Consider the following 20,163-nt stretch of genomic DNA (forward strand, 5'->3'; position numbering starts at 1 on the left):
TATGACTTTGATAAATTTCATGGAGATAATAAGGAAGTGTTTATGTAACACCTCTCAATTAGTAATATATCTCAAGGATCGTAAACAAAAATAGAAAACGCTGGAAGAACTCAGCCAATGAACCATCACCTGTGGAAAGAGAAACCAGTAAAAATTTCAGGTTATGGAGCCTTCTTCATTTGCTTATTTGTTTTCCCTTTCAAGGATCCTCACAGGAGCACAAAATAATAAGAATTGACATTTGCTTTTTTAATTGCTTAATGTGGCAGAATGTTAAACGTCAGTAATTTATTTATAACAACACCTCTTATCCTAGAATGGGATGGAATCAGCATAAAATGTGGTTTCTCTAACTTTACATAAAGAGAGGTGCATTACTAACACCACTACTGTGCCAGAAACCTGGCGTGGACCTCCGCCCTCCACATTGCTGCTGGTTCAGGCTGGCAGGCGACTCGGTCTTTCATTGATTATCCTGCAACAATGAAATCTCATCACCAAATGGCTCGAGGTGGGAAAGCCAGTAAAATGCAAGAGCTGCCTTTTAGGATAGATGTTGGAATGGCTGAGATGAGCCATGGCCTCTCAGCACTGAGATGCAGGGCTTAGGAGTGCTTCTTGGCAGTACAGTGTGTGTGTGGGTTTAACTGAGGACTGATAGCACCTGCTGTATCGGTTGGAAACTGCAGTTGCACCCCCCAGCCCTCCCCTCTACCCTGTACCCTACCCCGCTCTTTGGTTGGCTGCTTTGCTGTGGATCTCCAGTCTTCTCTGTGGTAAAATGAGCCAGGTCTTGAGCCTTGTGTCTGGTAACTAACTGTCAAATATCAGGCCCCACAAGCGACTTCTGCTCATTGTGTCAGTATCTAATGGACATTGAGCCCTGCAGCGATGAACCACAGCTTCAACCAGTTTAATCATGCTTTTTTGATAAGTGCATGTCTGCAGACCATTGCACGTTATATTCCACTTCAAAGTGTCTGCCTCATGGTCAACTCTTCATGGTGCTCAGACGTGGCAGATCTGTCTAACCCCTGTCCCCCACACCTGGAACATCTGGCAGTGAAGTGCTGTCCCTACTACCACCAGGCTGAGGGAATTCACCTCCATCATCCATACCATGATCTACATCCCATCCCAGGTCTCCTCAATATCCCGCTGCGCCGTTCTTGCTCCCCTTCCCCCCCATTCGTAACAAAGACAGAGTCCCCCTTGTCCTCATCTTCCACTCCATCAGCCGTCACATACAGCATATAATCCTCCAACATACTTGCCTCCTCCAACGGGATCCCACTACTGGCCACATCTTCCCATCTCCACCCCTTTCTGCTTTCCGCAGAGACCATTCCCTCCGCAGCTTCCTGATCAACTTGTCCCTTCCCACCCAAACCACCCCCTCCTCAGGTACTTTCCCCTGCAACCGCAGGAGATGCAACACCTGTCCCTTTACCCACCCCTTCGACTCCATCCAAGGACCCCAACAGTCTTTCCAGTTGAGGCAGAGGTTCACTTATACCTCCTCCAACCTTATCTACTGTATCTGCTGTTCCAGGTGTCAACTCCTGTACATCGGCAGGACCAGGCGCAGGCTCAGCGATCGTTTTGCTGAACACCTCCGCTCAGTCCGCCTTAACCTACCTGATCTCCCGGTTGCTCAGCACTTTAACTCCCCCTCCCATTCCCAATCTGACCTTTCTGTCCTGGGCCTCCTCCATTGTCAGAATGAGGCCCAGTGCAAATTGGAGGAACAGCACCTTATATTTCACTTGCGTAGCTTACACCCCAGCAGTATGAACATTGACATCTCTAACTTCAGATAGCCTCGCTTTCCCTCTCTTTATCCCCTCCACCTTCCCAGTTCTCCCGCCAGTCTTACTGTCTCCGACTACATTCTATCTGCCCCACCCACTCCCCTGTCATCAACCTTAAGGGTCTCAACCCAAAACATAACCCATTCCTTCTCTCCAGAGATGCCGGCTGTCCCGCTGAGTTACTCCAGCATTTTGTGTCTACCTTCGATTTAAAACCAGAATCTGCAGTTCTTGTGTGTGTGTGTGTACACATATATATGTACACACTGAACTTTTTTTTCTCGTTTATTATATTGTTTACAGTGTACTATGTTTACATGTGCAGGAAGGAGCTCCAGATGCTGGTTTAAACCAAAGAGAGAATGTCCAGAAATGCTGCCTGTCCTGCTGAGTCACTCCAGCCTTTCGTGTTTACATATTCTGTTGTGCTGCTGCAAGTAAGAATTTCATGTTCTATCTGGGACATATGATAATAAAACACTCTTCCTTGTTGGAAAATAACTGCAGATGCTGGTACAAATCAAAGCTATTTATTCACAAAATGCTGGAGTACGTCAGCAGGTCAGGCGAGAATGAATTGGTGACGTTTCGGGTCGAGACCCTTCTTCAGACTGAACACTCTTCCTGACCTTGATCTTTAAAATTTATAGTCAGGCCACATTTGGGTTAGTGGCTGAGACTGGTTTCAATTGAAAAGGTTTTTATCCAAATAGGAAGTTGACCTTCTCCATGTGTTCAGGAGTGGATGGTGAACAAGTTCCCAATAGTCCAATACTAACATCCCAATGTCAGATGAGTGCAAAATTCTTGTTTCTCATGGTTACTGCTGGCTGGACAACATTTGAGGGACAACGTCCCGGGGCATGAGGTACCTGGGCTGTGTGCGCTACTCTGGGAAAACGGCCGGTCGGCCAACCCTTCAGCTTGCACTCAATCCAAGAGGGATAACCATACAACATTGGAATAATTTAACAAGTTCATATCAAGTAATATATGAATAAAATGGTTAATTTATATTAAAATCCGTACTTACCGGATAGAAGTTGGATTTGACTAGGTATGGTGTTCTTTTTGCTCAACTTTTCGAAAGAGAATATTTTCCACATTCTCCCCGGCTCGCACTTCGTTTCGCCCGGTGACCCTTCGCTCGCCACGTGATCGTGGCCCGCCCGCCCCCTCCCGTCCTTATCCCAGTAACATGGCGGCGCTCATACGGTCGGCGCGGTTTGTGAAGCGCTTGCGGCTTCGGCGCTTCCCGAGCCCTGTCCTCTCGGCGGGTTTCAGACGGGAGGTGGCCGGCCTCGCGCCGATCAGGTGAGTCGTTTGCCCGGGAGCGCGTGAGTCAAGTTGTCGGTTGCCCGGGAGCGCGTGGGTCAAGTTGTCGGTTGCCCGGGAGCGCGTGGGTCAGTTGTCGGTTGCCCGGGAGCGCGTGGGTTAAGTTGTCGGTTGCCCGGGAGCGCGTGGGTCAAGGTGTCGGTTGCCCGGGAGCGCGTGGGTCAAGGTGTCGGTTGCCCGGGAGCGCGTGGGTCAAGGTGTCGGTTGCTCGGGAGCGCGTGGGACAAGGTACCGGTTGCCCGGGAACGCGGTTCGATTGCCGCAGGTTTCTGTTTTCTGCAGGTTTCTTCTGGGCTTCTGTGACCCGCCCACGCAGCCGAGGTCTAAGTTCACGTCTCCACTTCCCATTTGGTTTCACCTTTAAAAAAAAATTACGTTTTGTAAGTGGACATCGGAGCCTCGGTCAATTGTGATCCACAATGTTGCATCTTGTCGCTCTGACTGACCTTGAGCTCCATGGGTTGAGTAATCACCCATCAGGGCGCAGCATATGCCATGCATTTTATCACTCAACAGATTGAATTCAAGTTGGATTTGGACTTTTCTCCAGGCGACCCTCGTCTTTCAACGCTGGAGTCCTATCTTCTAAAACTTTGCAGAACTGTTTTCAACCTTCAATTTGGCTCATTTGATTAATCCTTTTTCGTGATCTGGGCATCAGTCCTTTAGTAAATGGCCTTGAGAAGGTGATGCTGCTGTGCAGTCCTTCTTGAGAAGGTGCTCCGATTGTTGGGTAGGAAGTTCCTGAATGTAGACTTGGTGATGATGGAGGATCTTATCCCATGGTTCCAAATTGGGTGTATGTGTAATTTGGTCCTTCTGAGTTGTGGAGGTCTTGCTAGGTGCTGTTGGGATAGTGATGGCAATTAACATGATTTAAGTGGTCCTAATCAAGTAGACTGCTTTATCATAGTTGGTATTGAGCTTTTGCAGGGTTGTTGACACTGCACTCATCCAGTAATTGGAGAATATTCCTTCATTCTTGTGGAAGAGGTCATGGGGGCGTGTTACTAGTTGAGTCAGTTGTCAGATAAGACCCAACCGTTGAACTGTCGCTGTCGATATGGTTTGCGTTTCTGGTCAATGGATATTGGTAGAGGGACAATTGGAGTTGGTAATGCCATTGAATGACAAAGGTAGGTGGTCATACACACATTGTTGGAGCTGGTCACACCCCGGATCTGTTACACATGTTATGTTTTTTTAAATTTAGAGGTACAGTGCAGAACCAGGCCCTTTGGCCCACTGAGTCTGCACCAACCAGCGTACTCTGCACACTAACACTATCCTACACACACTAGGGACAATTTACAATTTTACCAAGACAATTAGCCTAAAACCTGTACGTCTTGGGTGTGGGTGGAAACCGGAGCACACGGAGAAAACCCACGCAGATCGAACCTGGTCACTGGCGGTGTATTAGCTCATGTCAGGATGTTATTTAGGTCCTGTTGTATGCAGGCAAGGATGGTGAGGAGTTGCAAATGGAATTGAACGTGGCAATTGTCAGCAAGCTTCCCCATTTTTTTAACTATGTAGGAATGAAGGTCATTAATGAAACAGCTGAAAATGTTTGGGCCTGGGACATTGTCTTGAGAAGCACATAGTGATATTCCAGGGCTCTCGCTCGAAAGCAGTGTATTTCAGCTCGGGGGGGGGGGGTATCAGGTGACGACAGAAAAAGGCGAGGGGCTGCCAGCTACCACTGATCAGTGGTTCCAGCACTCCGCCTACGGCTGTGCCAGTTGCGTCGACCGTGAGAGCTGTTGGTGCGTTGGCCCGCGGATGTACCAGCATCATTGCCTTTGCCAGCGCCTTCTTGGCGTTGTCAAATGCGGTCGTGGCCGCGTCGTCCCAAAAAAGCTCTTTCGACATGTTGGCCACCGCCTTGAACAGCGGTTGCATGATCCTGGCGGCTGCTGGCACGAAACGGTGGTAGAAGTTGACCATGCTGACAAACTCTTGGAGTCCCTTCACAGTACAGGGTTTGGCAAACTTGTGAATGGACTCGACCTTGGTCAGGTGTGGGACTGCTCCGTGCTGGTTGATGTGGTGGCCGAGGAAGTTGATGGAAGTGAGGCCAAACTGACACTTGGCAAGGTTGACAGCCAGGCCATGCTCGTTGAACCTCTGGGAGAGCTGCCGGAGGTGTGCGCGGTTCCTGGCGAGGGCGGCTGGCGATGAGGATGTCGTTGAGGTAGATGAACACGAAGTTCAGCCCGCGGCCCACCGTGTCCATGATCCGTTGGAAAGCTTGGGTGGCGTTCTTGAGGCCGAAAGGCACGCGCAGGAACTTAAAGAGCCCGAACGGGATGATGAGGGCTGTCTTGGGGATGTCGTCTGGGTGAACGCGTATCAGGTCGATCTTGGAAAAAGCCTTGGCACCGTCCATGTTTGCCGTGAAGTCCTGGATGTGAGGGACACGGAACCGGGCAGCTGTTGTGACCTAGGCGTGACGGCGGTAGTCCCCACAGGGTCTCCAGCCCCCAGATGCTTTGGGGACCAGATCAAGTGGGGATGCCTGTAATAGCGCCACCTTTGGTTGGAGGATTGTAAATGATTGAATAAACCACAGTACAGCCGTGGTTGTACATTAACATTAACTTGTTATTCTGTGTGCTCAAGATATCACAAATTGGCGACAAGAGTGGGATCGTCGATTCTCCAGCTTTACTTGTTTGTGTAGATAAGGAATTCTACAGAGGCGTACAGGTATGTAGGTTAATTGGCTGGGTAAAATGTGAAAATTGTCCCTAGTGGGTGTAGGATAGTGTTAATGTGCGGGGATCACTGGGCGGCACGGACTTGGAGGGCCGAAAAGGCCTGTTTCCGGCTGTATAATATATGATATGATATGATAAGGTTGTATAACTTTTGGTGTCAAGGAAAGCTGGAAATCGGGTCACAAAGTTGAATTCTGTGAGACTGTTAAAATTTAAAATAAAAAAAACCTAAAATGGCGGTGCCCAGTGGATATATCAGAAGATTGGGTGAGTTCTAGCAAAGCCGGGATACGTTTAGTGCGTACATTGAAGGTTTAGAGATGTTTTTTGCTGCAAATAACATCCCTGGAGTAGAAGCTTCTGATGCAGAATCAAGACGGTTGAATGAAACAACTTAAACTAGGAAAAGAGCAATTTTTCCCACTGAAATGGGTCCCGATGTTTATAATACAGTAAAGAATTTATTAGCTCCAGCCAAACCAAAGGACACGCCTTTAAAGGATATTCTGAAGAAGTTAATAGAACATTATGACCCTAAGCCCTTAGAAATAGCTGAAAGCTATCGTTTTGGAACGAAGTGTCAACTTCCAGAGGAGGATATTAGTAATTTTATTGTGACACCAAGAGATTATCAATTCATTGTAATTTTTGAAATTTCCAACACCGGGCGTTAAGAGACCGTTTCGTGTGTGGACTGAGAAGTGAGCGGATCCGAAGTAAGCTGATGACGATGTATGACCTGACCTTTGTAACAGCTTGTAAAACTGCTTTGTCAATGGATATGGCAGAAAGGGGTTCTAGAGAAGTCAGGACAACTTCTAGACAACCAGTGGAAGAGTTGAACAAGCTGCAGTCCAGCAAACTAAAGACGGATAAGTCGACAAAGACGTCAGAGAATCGTTATCCATGGAAGTATAAGAAAATGGACTTGACAAATGCCTACTTGCAGTTAGGTGTAGATGACGAATCTAAATCCAAGCTAACTATTAACACGCATTTGGGATTGTTTCAGTTCAATAGGCTTCCATTTGGTATATCATCAGCCTCAGGGATTTTTCAGGGGGTAATGACACAAATTCTAGAGGGAATTAAAGGTGTGGTGTGTTGTGTTACTTGGATGACATCCTCATCTCAGCCCCTGACAGGCAGACACATGATGAAAGGTTGGAAGTGGTACTCAAACAACTTGATACACACAGTGCAAGAGTGAAGGCACAGAAATGTGAGTTCTTTCAGAACTCGGTAGAGTACTTGGGTCATAAGATAGACAAGGATGGTCTACACCCCACCAAAGGTAAAGTTGATGCGATCAAGAATGCGGCCACTCCCAGAAACATATCTGAGATCCGATTCTTTTTAGGATTAGTGCATTATCGTGGGAAGTTTGTGCCAAATCTGTCCACCTGTTTACATCCCTTGAATGAGCTTATGAGAAAAGATGTACCATGGAAGTAGACACGTAAATGTGATCAAGCTTTCACGTCATGTAAAGCTCAGTTGGCAGAGAGTTCAATGCTTGTTCATTACGATGTCAATAAGCCAATGAAGTTAGCATGTGATGCTTCACCATACGGTGTTGGTGCTGTGATCTCTCATGTGTTAGAAAATGGAGAGGAAAGGCCAATAGCATTTGCGTCTAGAACACTCAATGCCAGTGAGAGAAATTATGCGCAAATAGAGCGAGAGGCTCGCATTGATTTTTGACTTGGGAGGTTTCACAAATACTTGTATGGTAGAAGGTTGTAATCGAGACAGATCACCAGCCGTTGACAGTGATCCTAAATCCAAAAGCACACCTACCAACTCTTGCAGCAGCCAGAATGCAAAGATGGGCATTGATATTATCTGCATACCAGTATGATATTCAGTATCGTAAGGCAGCAGAGCACAGCAATGCTGATGCCATGTCTAGATTACCTTTGGAATCGGAGGTTACCCCAAACGGAGAGGACTTGTTTTACTTCTCTCATGTAGATGAGTTACCTATCACATCAGGGGACATTCGGAAGGCTACTCGCACTGACAGATTTTTGTCAAGAGTGCAGGAATATATTACAAATGGATGGCCAAACAAATTGCCGAATTCAGAGGCAGAACTGAAACCATTCTTTGTACGTAGGAACAAACTCTCAGTAGACCAAGGTTGTGTCATGTGGGGAGCGAGAGTTGTAATACCTGAAAGATATGGAGTAAAATTGCTAGAAGATCTTCATGATCAGCATTTGGGAATGTTTCTAACAAAGAGTCCAGCTAGAGGCTATCTATGGTGGCCTGGTCTAGATAAGGACATAGAACAAATGGTGAAAGAGTGTAGCACATGTCAAGCATTTGGAAAGAATCCACCCACAGTACCACTACAGCCATGGAAATGGCCAGTTAGAGTGTGGCAAAGATTACACATTAACTTTGCAGAGTTAGATGGATAACAATTGTTCATTGTGATTGATAGTCACTCCAAGTGGGTTGAGGTGTTTTCGATGGAAAAAACGACATCCAGCAAAACGATAGACAGTTTGCGAGGGTTGTTTGTGTCCTATGGACTTCCAGAGGAAACTGTGTCTGATAACAGACCACAATTCTGTTCACAAGAGTTTGCACAATTCATGAAAGGGAATGCTGTAAAACACACTGGAGTAGCTCCATACCATCCCACTTCCAATGGAGCAGCAGAACGCACAGTGCAAATTGTGAAGCGTACATTAGTCAAACAACTGCTGGATCCAAATCCAAAGAAAAGACAGTTGTCTTTGTTTCACAAACTGGCTAACTTTCTGATTACATATTGAAACACACCTCACACCACTACTGGTCAAACACCAGCTGAACTGTTCTTGAAAAGAAAACCCAGAACAAGGTTTTCACTGTTGAAACCAAACTTGGCTCAAACAGTAGAAGAGAAACAGGAGAAACAAAAAGCATATCATGACGGAAGTAGAGTAAAGGAAAGGAGTGTTGAGTTGAATCAGAAGGTAAAGGTGAAAAACCATCATCACGTGTGTGAAGTGGTTACCTGGAAGAGTAGTGAGAAAGTGCAGACCACGGACATACTTGGTCAAGATGTTTGGAAGTGGAAAGGTGAGAAAAGTACACATTGACCATGTCATGCCTATGCAAGCACAGACAGGGTTGAAATCAGACCAATTAGACGAGTCAGATAATTGGGTTACCACTCAAGTACAGGTTCCAGATGAACCAGAAATGGTACAAGAAGGTACACAGATTAGTGAGAGTTTGAATCAGCCTGAAAATGGAGGTTCAAGTGGGGTTGACAGTCAAACAAAATTGACTGATGGACTGGAATCTATGAATGTAGGTCAAAAGGTAGGTCAATTCAAAATGAGTCCAAGTGGTTCTAAACAGCCAGAAATTTTTGGTCAGGGAAGATATCCAGAAAGAAGGAGAAACCCAGTGGTTAGGTTAAATTTGTAAAGTTATTTCCTGAAATGCACATAATAATATAATATGCCTTTGTTGTCATTGTACGCAAGGTACAACGAAATTAGAAGTGCGACAGCTGATAACAGTGCGACAGTGCATATCTTTCAAAGACAATTGTACAGACATACGAACCAACACAACAAATACCAGTGTCAATAAAAAAAACAATTTAAAAACCTAATAAATAATGAATGAGTTTTACACCTAAAATTCTAAAAAATGTTATATGCGACGAAAATGAGAGTAGTCAAGTTATTCACTGTTCTTATGGCCCAGAGAAAGAAACTGTTTTTGAGTCGATTTGTTCTGGCCCTTGGGCTCATGTAGCGCCTCCCAGAGGGCAGGAGAGCAAACAGTTCGTGTCCTGGGTGAGTGCTGTCCTTGATTATGTTTCTGGCCCTGTTCAGACAGCGCGAGCTGGTGATGTCCTTCAGAGAAGGTAGTGGACAGCCGATGATTTTCTCTGCTGTCTTGATGACCTGCTGGAGGGCCTTCAGGTCTGCAGCCGAGCAGCCAGCATACCACACAATGGTGCAGTATGCCAGTACGCTCTCAATGGTGGAGCGGTAGAAGGTCACCAGCAGATTCTCCTTCAGTCTGTTTTTCCGGAGTAGTCTTAAGAAGTGCAGTCTCTGCTGTGACTTTTTAACTACCGCTTTGGTATTTGCAGTCCAGGAGAGGTCCTGGGAGATGGTGGTATATGCAACATAGACAATAGGTGAACGAGGAGGCCATTCGACCCTTTGAGCCAGCACAGCCATTCAATGTGATCATGGCTGATCATTCTCAATCAGTACCCCGTTCCTGCCTTCTCCCCATACCCCCTGACTCCGCTATCCTTAAGAGCTCTATCCAGCTCTCTCTTGAATGCATTCAGAGAATTGGCCTCCACTGCCTTCTGAGGCAGAGAATTCCACAGATTCACAACTCTCTGACTGAAAAAGTTTTTCCTCATCTCAGTTCTAAATGGCCTACCCCTTATTCTTAAACTGTGGCCCCTTGTTCTGGACTCCCCCAACATTGGGAACATGTTTCCTGCCTCTAACGTGTCCAACCCCTTAATAATCTTATACGTTTCGATAAGATCTCCTCTCATCCGTCTAAATTCCAGTGTATACAAGCCTAGTCGCTCCAGTCTTTCAACATATGAAAGTCCCACCATTCCGGGAATTAACCTAGTAAACTTACGCTGCACGCCCTCAATAGCAAGAATATCCTTCCTCAAATTTGGAGACCAAAACTGCACACAGTATTCCAGGTGCGGTCTCACTAGGGCCCTGTACAAATGCAGAAGGACCTCTGCTCCTATACTCAACTCCTCTTGTTATGAAGGCCAACATTCCATTGGCTTTCTTCACTGCCTGCTGTACCTGCATGTTTCCATTCAGTGACTGATGCACTAGGACACCCAGATCTCGTTGTAAGTCCCCTGTTCCTAACTTGACACCATTCAGATAATACTCTGCCTTCCTATTCTTACCACCAGTGGATAACCTCACACTTATCCACATTAAACTGCATCTGCCATGCATCCGCCCACTCACACAACCTGTCCAAGTCACCCTGCAACCTCATAGCATCTTCCTCACAGTTCACACTACCACCCAGCTTTGTATCATCTGCAAATATGCTAATGGTACTTTTAATCCCTTCATCCAAGTCATTAATGTATATTGTAAATAGCTGCGGTCCCAGCACCGAGCCTTGCGGTATTACTCCACTAGTTACTGCCTGCCATTCTGAAAGGGACCCATTTATCCCCACTCTTTGCTTTCTGTCTGTCAACCAATTTTCTATCCATGTCAGTACCCTACCTCCAATATCATGTGCTCTAATTTTGCCCACTAATCTCCTATGTGGGACCTTGTCAAAGGCTTTCCGAAAGTCAAGGTACACCACATCCACCGGCTCTCCCCTGTCAATTTTCCTGGTTACATCCTCAAAGAATTCCAGAAGATTAGTCAAGCATGATTTCCCCTTCGTAAATCCATGCTGACTCGGAACAATCCTGTTACTACTATCCAAATGCTCCGCAATTTCCCCAATTTCCCCATCACTGATGTCAGACTACCTGGTCTATAATTTCCCGTTTTCTCTCTCCCTCCTTTCTTAAAAAGTGGGACGACATTAGCTACCCTCCAATCCACAGGAACTGATCCTGAATCTATAGAACATTGGAAAATGATCACCAATGCGTCCACAATTTCTAGCGCCACCCCCTTAAGTACTCTGGGATGCAGACCATCAGGCCCTGGGGATTTATCAGCCTTCAGTCCCATCAGTCTACCCAACACCATTTCCTGCCTAATGTGGATTTCCTTCAGTTCCTCCGTCACCCTAGGATCTTTGCCCACTAGAACATCTGGGAGATTGCTTGTATCTTCCTTAGTGAAGGCAGATCCAAAGTACCGGTTCAACTCGTCTGCCATTTCCTTGTTTCCCATAATAAATTCCCCCGCTTCTGTCTTCAAGGGACCCACATTTGCCGTGACTATTTTTTTCCTCTTTACAGACCTAAAAAAGCTTTTACTATCCTCCTTTATACTATTGGCTAGTTTACCCTCGTACCTCATCTTTTCTCCCCGTATTGCCTTCTTAGTCATCTTCTGTTGCTCTTTAAAAGAGTCCCAATCCTCTGGCTTCCCACTCTTCTTTGCTTTGTTGTACTTCTGCTCTTTTATTTTTATGCATGATGCCCTCATTTTATTCAGGTTATATAAAAGTAAACTATCAGACAAAATTGTAATAATTTCATACCGTTGGTTATATTCAAAAACACAATGTCCACCAGGATTTTTTTTAAAATTAGGGTGGAAGGAGTTGTAATAGCGCCACCTTTGGTTGGAGGATTGTAAATGATTGAATAAACCACAGTACTGCTGTGCAGTCATGTTCTGGTCAGCAGTGAGTTAACTTGTTATTCTGTGTCTGAGCTCAAGATAACACAATGCCCACGGGCTGTCTGACCGGCGACTATGCCCACTTCCTCCATCTTGCGGAACTCGTCTTTGGCCAGTTGGAACTTGTCGGGGGCCAGCCTGCGTGCGCGTGCAAGTGCCGATCCGGTGGTGGGGATATGGTGCTTCACACCATGCTTTGGGGCTGGCCGTTGTGAACTGGGGAGTTATGATGTCAGGGAAATAGACCAAGATCCTGGCGTACTCGTTGTTGGAGAAGGTCACCGAGCCGAGGTGGGGCGGTCAATTCGGCGTGGCGCAAGGCGATTGACTCGAATGTCTCAGAATTAACGAGACGTTGTCCTTTCACGCCGATCTGCAGGGTGTGCGCCCAGCAGCGTTTGTGAGACGTCAGAGATGGTAAAGGTCCACTTGAAGCGATAGGAGTTGAAGTTGAGCGGGATTGTGCGGACCTTGTATGTTCTGATGTTGCTGTTATTGGCGGTGGTCAGGGGAGGCCCCTTCTTTCCGGAACGAGTGTCGGTGCAAACGAGCAAACGCCGCCCCGAATGACGATCCCAGGTGGAGAGCAGGTGATGTTTTTGGCTGGCCGCAGTTGCCACTACCGAAGGCCGGTCGAGGCGTTTCCCGGATGCGTGTAGGGTAGTCGGCATTGGCGGGCCTCAGAGCTCCACCTTTGGTGGTAGTAGCACCACTTGTTGACGCCGTTCGTGGCCGACGTCACTGCCGCTCCTTCCGTGGAGGCTGGGACCGCCCGTTTGGCCTGCCGACCACCGCGGACACCCGACTGATGGTGGCTCTATCTTGCTGTTTGGCGTGCCACAGCACGTCCGCACAGGCTGCCAGCCATTGGTGGTCATCCATGAGGAGCAGGCGGATGTCCTCAGGCATCTGCTCGAGGAAGACCTGTTCAAAAAGGCGGCAAGTCTTGTGTCCATCCATGAGGGCGAGCATTTCGTTCATGTGCACGGAAGGTTTGCGGTCGTCTAGGCTATCCATGTGCAGGAGTTTTGCTGCCCTGTCGCGGCGGCTGAGACCGAAAGTGTCCTTGAGGAGCGTTTTGATCCCTTCGTACTTCTTGTCGGCTGGTGGCTGGCAAAGATGATCGATAAGGCGCCTGGCAGTGTCCTGGTCCAGCGCACTAACCACGGAGCAGTACTTGGTGATGTCAGCAGTTATCTGGCAGATGTGGAATTGGGCTTCGGCTTGTTCAAACCACATTTGGGGCTGTGATATCCAGAAGATGGGCAGTTTGAGTGAAAATGCATTCTACTGATCTGGGTTGTCTTGTTGAAATCCAAAAGAGGCCGTTTTGGATCGTCGGGGTCACCATTGTAGAGGTTCAAGTGTTGTATAAACACTCAATTTAATATTTAAAAGATACAGCTCAACAATTAGTACAAGAGGGCAAGGTGTGTGTTAACATGTTGACTGTGAGGTGAAGATTAGCTCCGTCATCCGCTGCACACCGCCAGCAGACCAACCAGGTCAGCGTTGATTGGTCGGCCCAGATCACGCCAGGTCCACACGAGTGCTCGAGCTCGACGAATGACGGTTCGAGACCAAAGTGGCTCGGCCCGCCACACCCAAAATGTTCCCCTTAAACCATGGGCCTGGCCCGATATCCCTTGGAAGCGCATTCATTTCAATTATTTTGGTCCGTTCTGGGGACACATGTTTCTGGTTATTGTGGATGGCCATTCGAAGTGGGTAACTGCGCGACCTACTCATATGTCATATATTTCGACAACTATTGTATCTAAATTACGATCAGTCTTTGTAACATTTGGCATTCCAGAAATGATTGTATCCGATAACGACCTGGCTTTCACAAGCTTAGAAATCAAGGAGTTTGTGGAGAAGAATGGTATTAGGTACCTGACAACAGCACCATATCACGCAGCATCAAACAAGCTTGCTGAGCGCGCAGTGCAAACGGTAAAACAAGGCCTCCTCATGAAACAAATGCAAGGTGACTTGATGAAATTAAGTCGTTTATTTTTCCATTATGAAATGAATTAATGGGCACATCCCCGCTGAATTAATGTTCAAACGGCCTTTAAGTACCAGATTCGAACTTCTACAGCCGACCATCCAGGAACGTATATGCAACAAACAAGAGCCATGAAACAGCACTGTGATACCCACACCAGGCTGCGAACATTTAGCACTGAGGACAAATTCTACACTTGACTCATGCACGAAGAAGACTGGCAACCAGCTGTCGCCCGGCATTGTAAGTTAAGTGGCTGAACTAGAACTCTCAGACGGAAGAGTTGTCAAGCAACATCTCGACCATGTAATCCAGAGAACTGATGAAACACCCAGGGGATGACACAGTGTGAGCTGTGAGGGGGGTGCTTTGAGACTGCAGGCTTGGATGGATTTGGTGAGTGGGTAGATGCATTGTAGATGCAGTATAATGTGGATAAATGTGAGGTTATCCACTTTGGTGGCAAGAACAGGAAGGCAGATTATTATCTGACGCACCTGGAGCATTGTGCGCAATTTTGTTCTCCAAATTTGAGGAAGGACATTATTGCAATTGAGGGAGCGCAGCGTAGGTTCACCAGGTTAATTCCCAGGATGCCAGGACTGACATATGATGAAAGAATGGGTTGACTGGGCTTGTATTCACTGGAATTTAGAAGGATGGGAGGAGATCTTTAGAAACATTAAATAATTCTTAAAGGATTGGACAGGCTAGATGCAGGAGAAATGTTCCTGGTGTTGGGGGAGTCCAGAACCAGGGGTCACAGTTTAAAAATAAGGGGTAGGCCATTTCGGACTGAGATGAGGAAAAACTTTTTCACTCAGGGAGTTGTGAATCTGTGGAATTCTCTGCCACAGAAGGCAGTGGAGGCCAATTCACTGGATGGTTTCAAGAGGGAGTTAGATTCAGCTCTTAGGGCTGAAGGAATCAAGGGATATGGGAAAGAAGCAGGAACGTGGTACTGGTTTTAGATGATCAGCCATGAACCTATTGAATGGCAGCGTTGGCTCGAAGGGCCGATTGGCCTACTCCTACAACTATTTTTCTTTGGAAGAGACCGAAGCACCCCTGGCAGATGAAGCCATTGTTCAAGCAGGTGAAACAACAAATACAACACCAAGTGATGAATGGCTTCCAAGTTTACAGACCTCTTCAGCAGGTGATCAAGAAGTCACCGAGTTCTCAAACAATGATGAGATCGAGTATAGGAAGGAGATAGAGAGCTTAGTAACAATGTGTCAAGACAATAACCTCTCCCACAATTTCAGCAAAACGAAGAAGCATATCATCAACTTTAGAAATCAAGGTGGAGTATACATTCCAGTCTGCATCAATGTTGCTGAAGTCGAGAGCTTTAAGTTCATAAATGTAAATATCACCAACAATTTATCCTGGTCCAATCACATTGATGGTATGGCCAAGAAAGCACACCAATGCCTCTACTTTGTTGGTTGCTAGTGACTAGCGGAGCTCCGCAGGGGTTGGTGTTGGGGTCACTACTCTTCACATTGTATATTAATGATTTGGAGGAGGGGATTGAAGGCTTTGTGGCCAAGTTTGCTGATGATATGAAAATAGGTGGAAAGGCAGGTAGTGCAAAAAAAGTAGGGACTCTGCAGAAGGACTTGGACAGGTTGGGAGACTGGGCAGAGAAGTGGCAGATGGAATATAGTGTAGCAAAGTGTGGACTCGTGCATTTTGGTAGTAGGAATAAAGACGCGGACTATTTTCTAAATGGGGAAAGAATCCAGAAATCGGTGCAAAGGCACTTGGACGAGGTAAAATGACAGTTGCATTTTCTGTGATTGCATGCGCAAGATGAGAAAGTGAACCATTTGGTGGGATGGCAATACAATGGACAATAAGTGCAGGAGTAGGCCATTCAGCCCTTCGAGCCAGCACCGCCATTCAATGCGATCATGGCTGATCACTCTCAATCAGTACCCCGTTCCTGCCTTCTCCCCATACCCCCTCACTCCGCTATCCTTAAGAGCTCTATCCAGCTCTCTCTTGAAAGCATCCAACGAACTGGCCTCCACTGCCTTCTGAGGCAGAGAATTCCACACCTTCACCACTCTGACTGAAAAGGTTCTTCCTCATCTCCGTTCCAAATGGCCTACCCCTTATTCTTAAACTGTGGCCCCTTGTTCTGGACTCCCCCAACATTGGGAACATGTTATCTGCCTCTAATGTGTCCAATCCCCTAATTATCTTGTATGTTTCAATAAGATCCCCCCTCATCCTTCTAAATTCCAGTGTATACAAGCCGAATTGCTCCAGCCTTTCAACATATGACAGTCCCGCCATTCTGGGAATCAACCTAGTGAACCTACGCGGCACGCCCTCAATAGCAAGAATATCCTTCCTCAAATTTGGAGACCAAAACTGCACACAGTACTCCAGGTGCGGTCTCACCAGGGCCCGGTACAACTGTAGAAGGACCTCTTTGCTCCTATACTCAACTCCTCTTGTTACGAAGGCCAACATTCCATTGGCTTTCTTCACTGCCTGCTGTACCTGCATGCTTCCTTTCAGTGACTGATGCACTAGGACACCCAGATCTCGTTGAACATCCCCTCTTCCTAACTTGACACCATTCAGATAATAATCTGCCTTTCTATTCTTACTTCCAAAGTGAATAACCTCACACTTATCTACATTAAACTGCATCTGCCATGTATCCGCCCACTCACACAACCTGTCCAAGTCACCCTGCAGCCTTATTGCATCTTCCTCACAATTCACACTACCCCCCAGCTTAGTATCATCTGCAAATTTGCTAATGGTACTTTTAATCCCTTCATCTAAGTCATTAATGTAGTTAATGTAAGTCATTATTAAGGGGTTGGACACGTTAGAGGCAGGAAACATGTTCCCAATGTTGGGGGAGTCCAGAACCAGGGGCCACAGTTTAAGAATAAGGTGTAGGCCATTTAGAACGGAGATGAGGAAAAACGTTTTCAGTCAGAGAGTTGTAAATGTGTGGAATTCAATTCCTCAGAAGGCAGTGGAGGCCAATTCTCTGAATGCATTCAAGAGAGAGCTAGATAGAGCTCTTAAGGGTAGCGGAGTCAGGGGATATGGGGAGAAGGCAGGAACGGGGTACTGATTGAGAATGATCAGCCATGATCACATTGAATGGTGGTGCTGGCTCGAAGGGCCAAATGGCCTACTCCTGCATCTATTGTCTATTGTCTATAACTGCAGAAGGACCCCTTTGCACCTATGCAAACCAGGGAGTCACAAACTGGTGAGGGAAATGGTGGGGAAGCAGTGTCTGGTGGTGGAATCTTATTGAAGGTGGCAGAAATTATATTAATGACCGTGCTTTTCCATAGGGAGGATGATAACAGGTTTCGAAACAGGTAAAATGTGATAATAGCTTCTGTCAAGAGTGGAAGCGATGGTTCAGCAAGAAGGAAGATATTTGAGAGGCACCTGTGTAGAAGGCTGTGTTGGAGTAAATATGTGGAGTTGGAGGAACAGGGAGAATGGGATGAAGTCCTTATCAGGGGACATGGTCGAAGAAAGACAGACAGGAAGCAGCATGTGAGGCTAGGAAAGCATATCTCGGACCCAGGCCCTCAGCATAGGAGCACCGCAAGGCTGCGTACTCTCCCCTCTCCTTTACTCTCTCTACTCCAACGAATGCACCTCCACAGACTCCTCTGTCAAGCTCCTCATGTTTGCGGATGACACAACCCTGATTGGACTGATCCAGGATGGGGAGGAATCTGCCTACAGACGGAAAGTGACACGGCTGGCGTCCTGGTGTCATCGCAACAACCTGGAGCTCAATGCTCGTAAGACAGTGGAACTAATTGTAGACTTTCGAAAAGCTCCCCCTCCCCTCCCCCCACTCACCATCAACACCACCACAGTTACATCTGTGGAGTCATTTATGTTTCTTGGAACCATCATCTCCAGGAACCTTAAATTGGGGGCCACCATCGACTCCACAGTCAAAAAGGCCCAACAGAGGATGTACTTCCTGCGGCAACTGAGGAAACACAATCTGCTACAGGCAATGATGGTCCAATTCTATACTGCTATTATTGAGTACGTCCTCACCTTCTCCATCATGGTCTAGTTTGGCTCAGCCACCAAGCACGACATCCGGAGGCTGCAACAGATCGTTCGATCAGCTGAGAAGGTTGTTGGCTGCAACCTTCCCCCCATTGACAAACTGTACACTGCAAGGGCCAGGAAGCGAGCGGGCAAGATCATCTGACCCCTCTCACCCTGGCCACAAAATCTTTGAAGTACTTCCCTCTGGAAGGCGAATCCGGACTGTCAAAGCAGCCACAGCCAGACATAAAAACAGCTTTTTTTCCCACGAGTAGTAGTTCTACTCAATGACCAAAGTCTGTAGTCTCTTTTTTGCTCTGGTTTATTTTCACCCACATGTTTAGACCATAATGTTGTATCCTTATTGTTTTAATGTGGTTATGCTTTATTCGTAATTGTTAACTGTATGTTTGTGTTGTCATTTGTGAGCGGAGCACCAAGGCACATTCCTTGTAAATGCACATACTTGGCCAATAAACTTATTCATTCATTCATTGAAGTATAATTGAGATATCTGTGGGTGACTGGAGTTGTAATGGATGCTTGTTGATAATAATTTCTGTGATGTCAGAGTGATTCAGAAATAGAAAGGAATGGTCAGAGATCGACTATGAGAAAGCGAGAGCAGGGTGGAAATTGGAAGCAAAAGTAATGAAGTTTGCGTATTCTGTACAAGTACAAGAAGCCAACCAATATAGTTATCAATACACTGTACAATGAATTGGGGGAAGGAGCCTAAATAATATTGAAATAAGAACAGTATCCCACAAAAACACGTATAGTTTGGGCCCACTTGAGTTCCCAAAGTTGCACATTTAACCTGGAGAAAGAGTGGAATTGAACTTTGATAAATGTGAGAATGTGATGTAGGATATTTGACACTGGAGGAGCATGAGCCACTGGTTCACAGGACAGAATTACCTTTGGAGCAAGCAGAAGGTAATGAAAGATCAGAAAGCGCAGTGATGAAGTGGTTGCATGGGAATTGTGGGAATGGGCTAATTGAGACGTGGTATGCAAAAGGGGAGAGTTGAGTAAAATGTGAGGTACCAATGCAGTCACCAGAAAAAACACTTTTAAGGATTAATTCATTTTGAAAAGGATTCCTGAAGATAAAAAACACTGATTCACAGTTATAATTATTTCAGCTGCTGAGTCAAGATTGTATTGACACAATGTTGGGAAACTGAACTGGTCACTTGTTGCAGTATAAGCTTTGCCAGTTTATTTTTGAAATATCAGACAGAAGCATATTGTCTCTACAGCTTTATTTTCCACTGGATAGTATTATTGTGTAGATTTTAAGCTTGAAATAAGGTAGCTTGTAGATTTGTTTTGAGACGTGGTCTTCTTCAATGCCTGTTCTTGATTTTAAGTTCTATTTACCCGTGAATTAAGTAATAGGAGACAGATTGGTAACGTTCCCAGAGAACACGCAACCATTTAGCCAGATTGTAGTTAATCTGGTCTTCGTCTCAGTTTAACCTTCCTGCCTGATCCTCGACTTCCTGAGTGAATAAAAATCTCTCTGTCTCAGTTTTTGACATACTCAGTGATTTGGGTTGTATGAACGTGTGGGATAGTGTATACCAAAGATTCAGAACACTCTAAAAGAACAACCTCCTTATCTCCATCGTAAATGGGCAACCCTTTATTCTGCAATTATGCTACCTAGTTCTAACTTCCCCGGTGAGGAGAGACATCCTCTCGCATCTACTTTGACAAGTCTTCTCAGAATCTTGCTTCAATAAGATCACCTCTCAAACTCGGTGAATGTAAGCCCAATCTATTCAATGTTTCATCAATCTAAACGGGTTCAGCTCAGCCAATCTTTTGGGATTGACTTCAATGTAGTGTAACCATTACTAGTGCTCAAT

The 20,163-nt window shown here is 46.1% G+C and overlaps 1 protein-coding gene across 1 annotated transcript in view; it reads left to right on the forward strand.

The window, feature by feature from the left end:
* The first annotated feature begins 2,994 nt into the window (after window positions 1–2,994).
* The window catches only part of lrpprc (leucine-rich pentatricopeptide repeat containing), a 124,098-nt gene continuing 106,929 nt past the window's right edge, over window positions 2,995–20,163 (forward strand). The window contains exon 1 of the mRNA XM_078405013.1: window positions 2,995–3,125. Coding sequence (XP_078261139.1) covers window positions 3,010–3,125 — 116 coding nt within the window. The 5' untranslated portion in view covers window positions 2,995–3,009. The remainder of the gene's footprint in view (window positions 3,126–20,163) is intronic.

Source organism: Rhinoraja longicauda, chromosome 9 (genome assembly GCF_053455715.1).
Source record: "Rhinoraja longicauda isolate Sanriku21f chromosome 9, sRhiLon1.1, whole genome shotgun sequence".
Classification (NCBI taxonomy): Eukaryota; Metazoa; Chordata; class Chondrichthyes; order Rajiformes; family Arhynchobatidae; genus Rhinoraja; species Rhinoraja longicauda.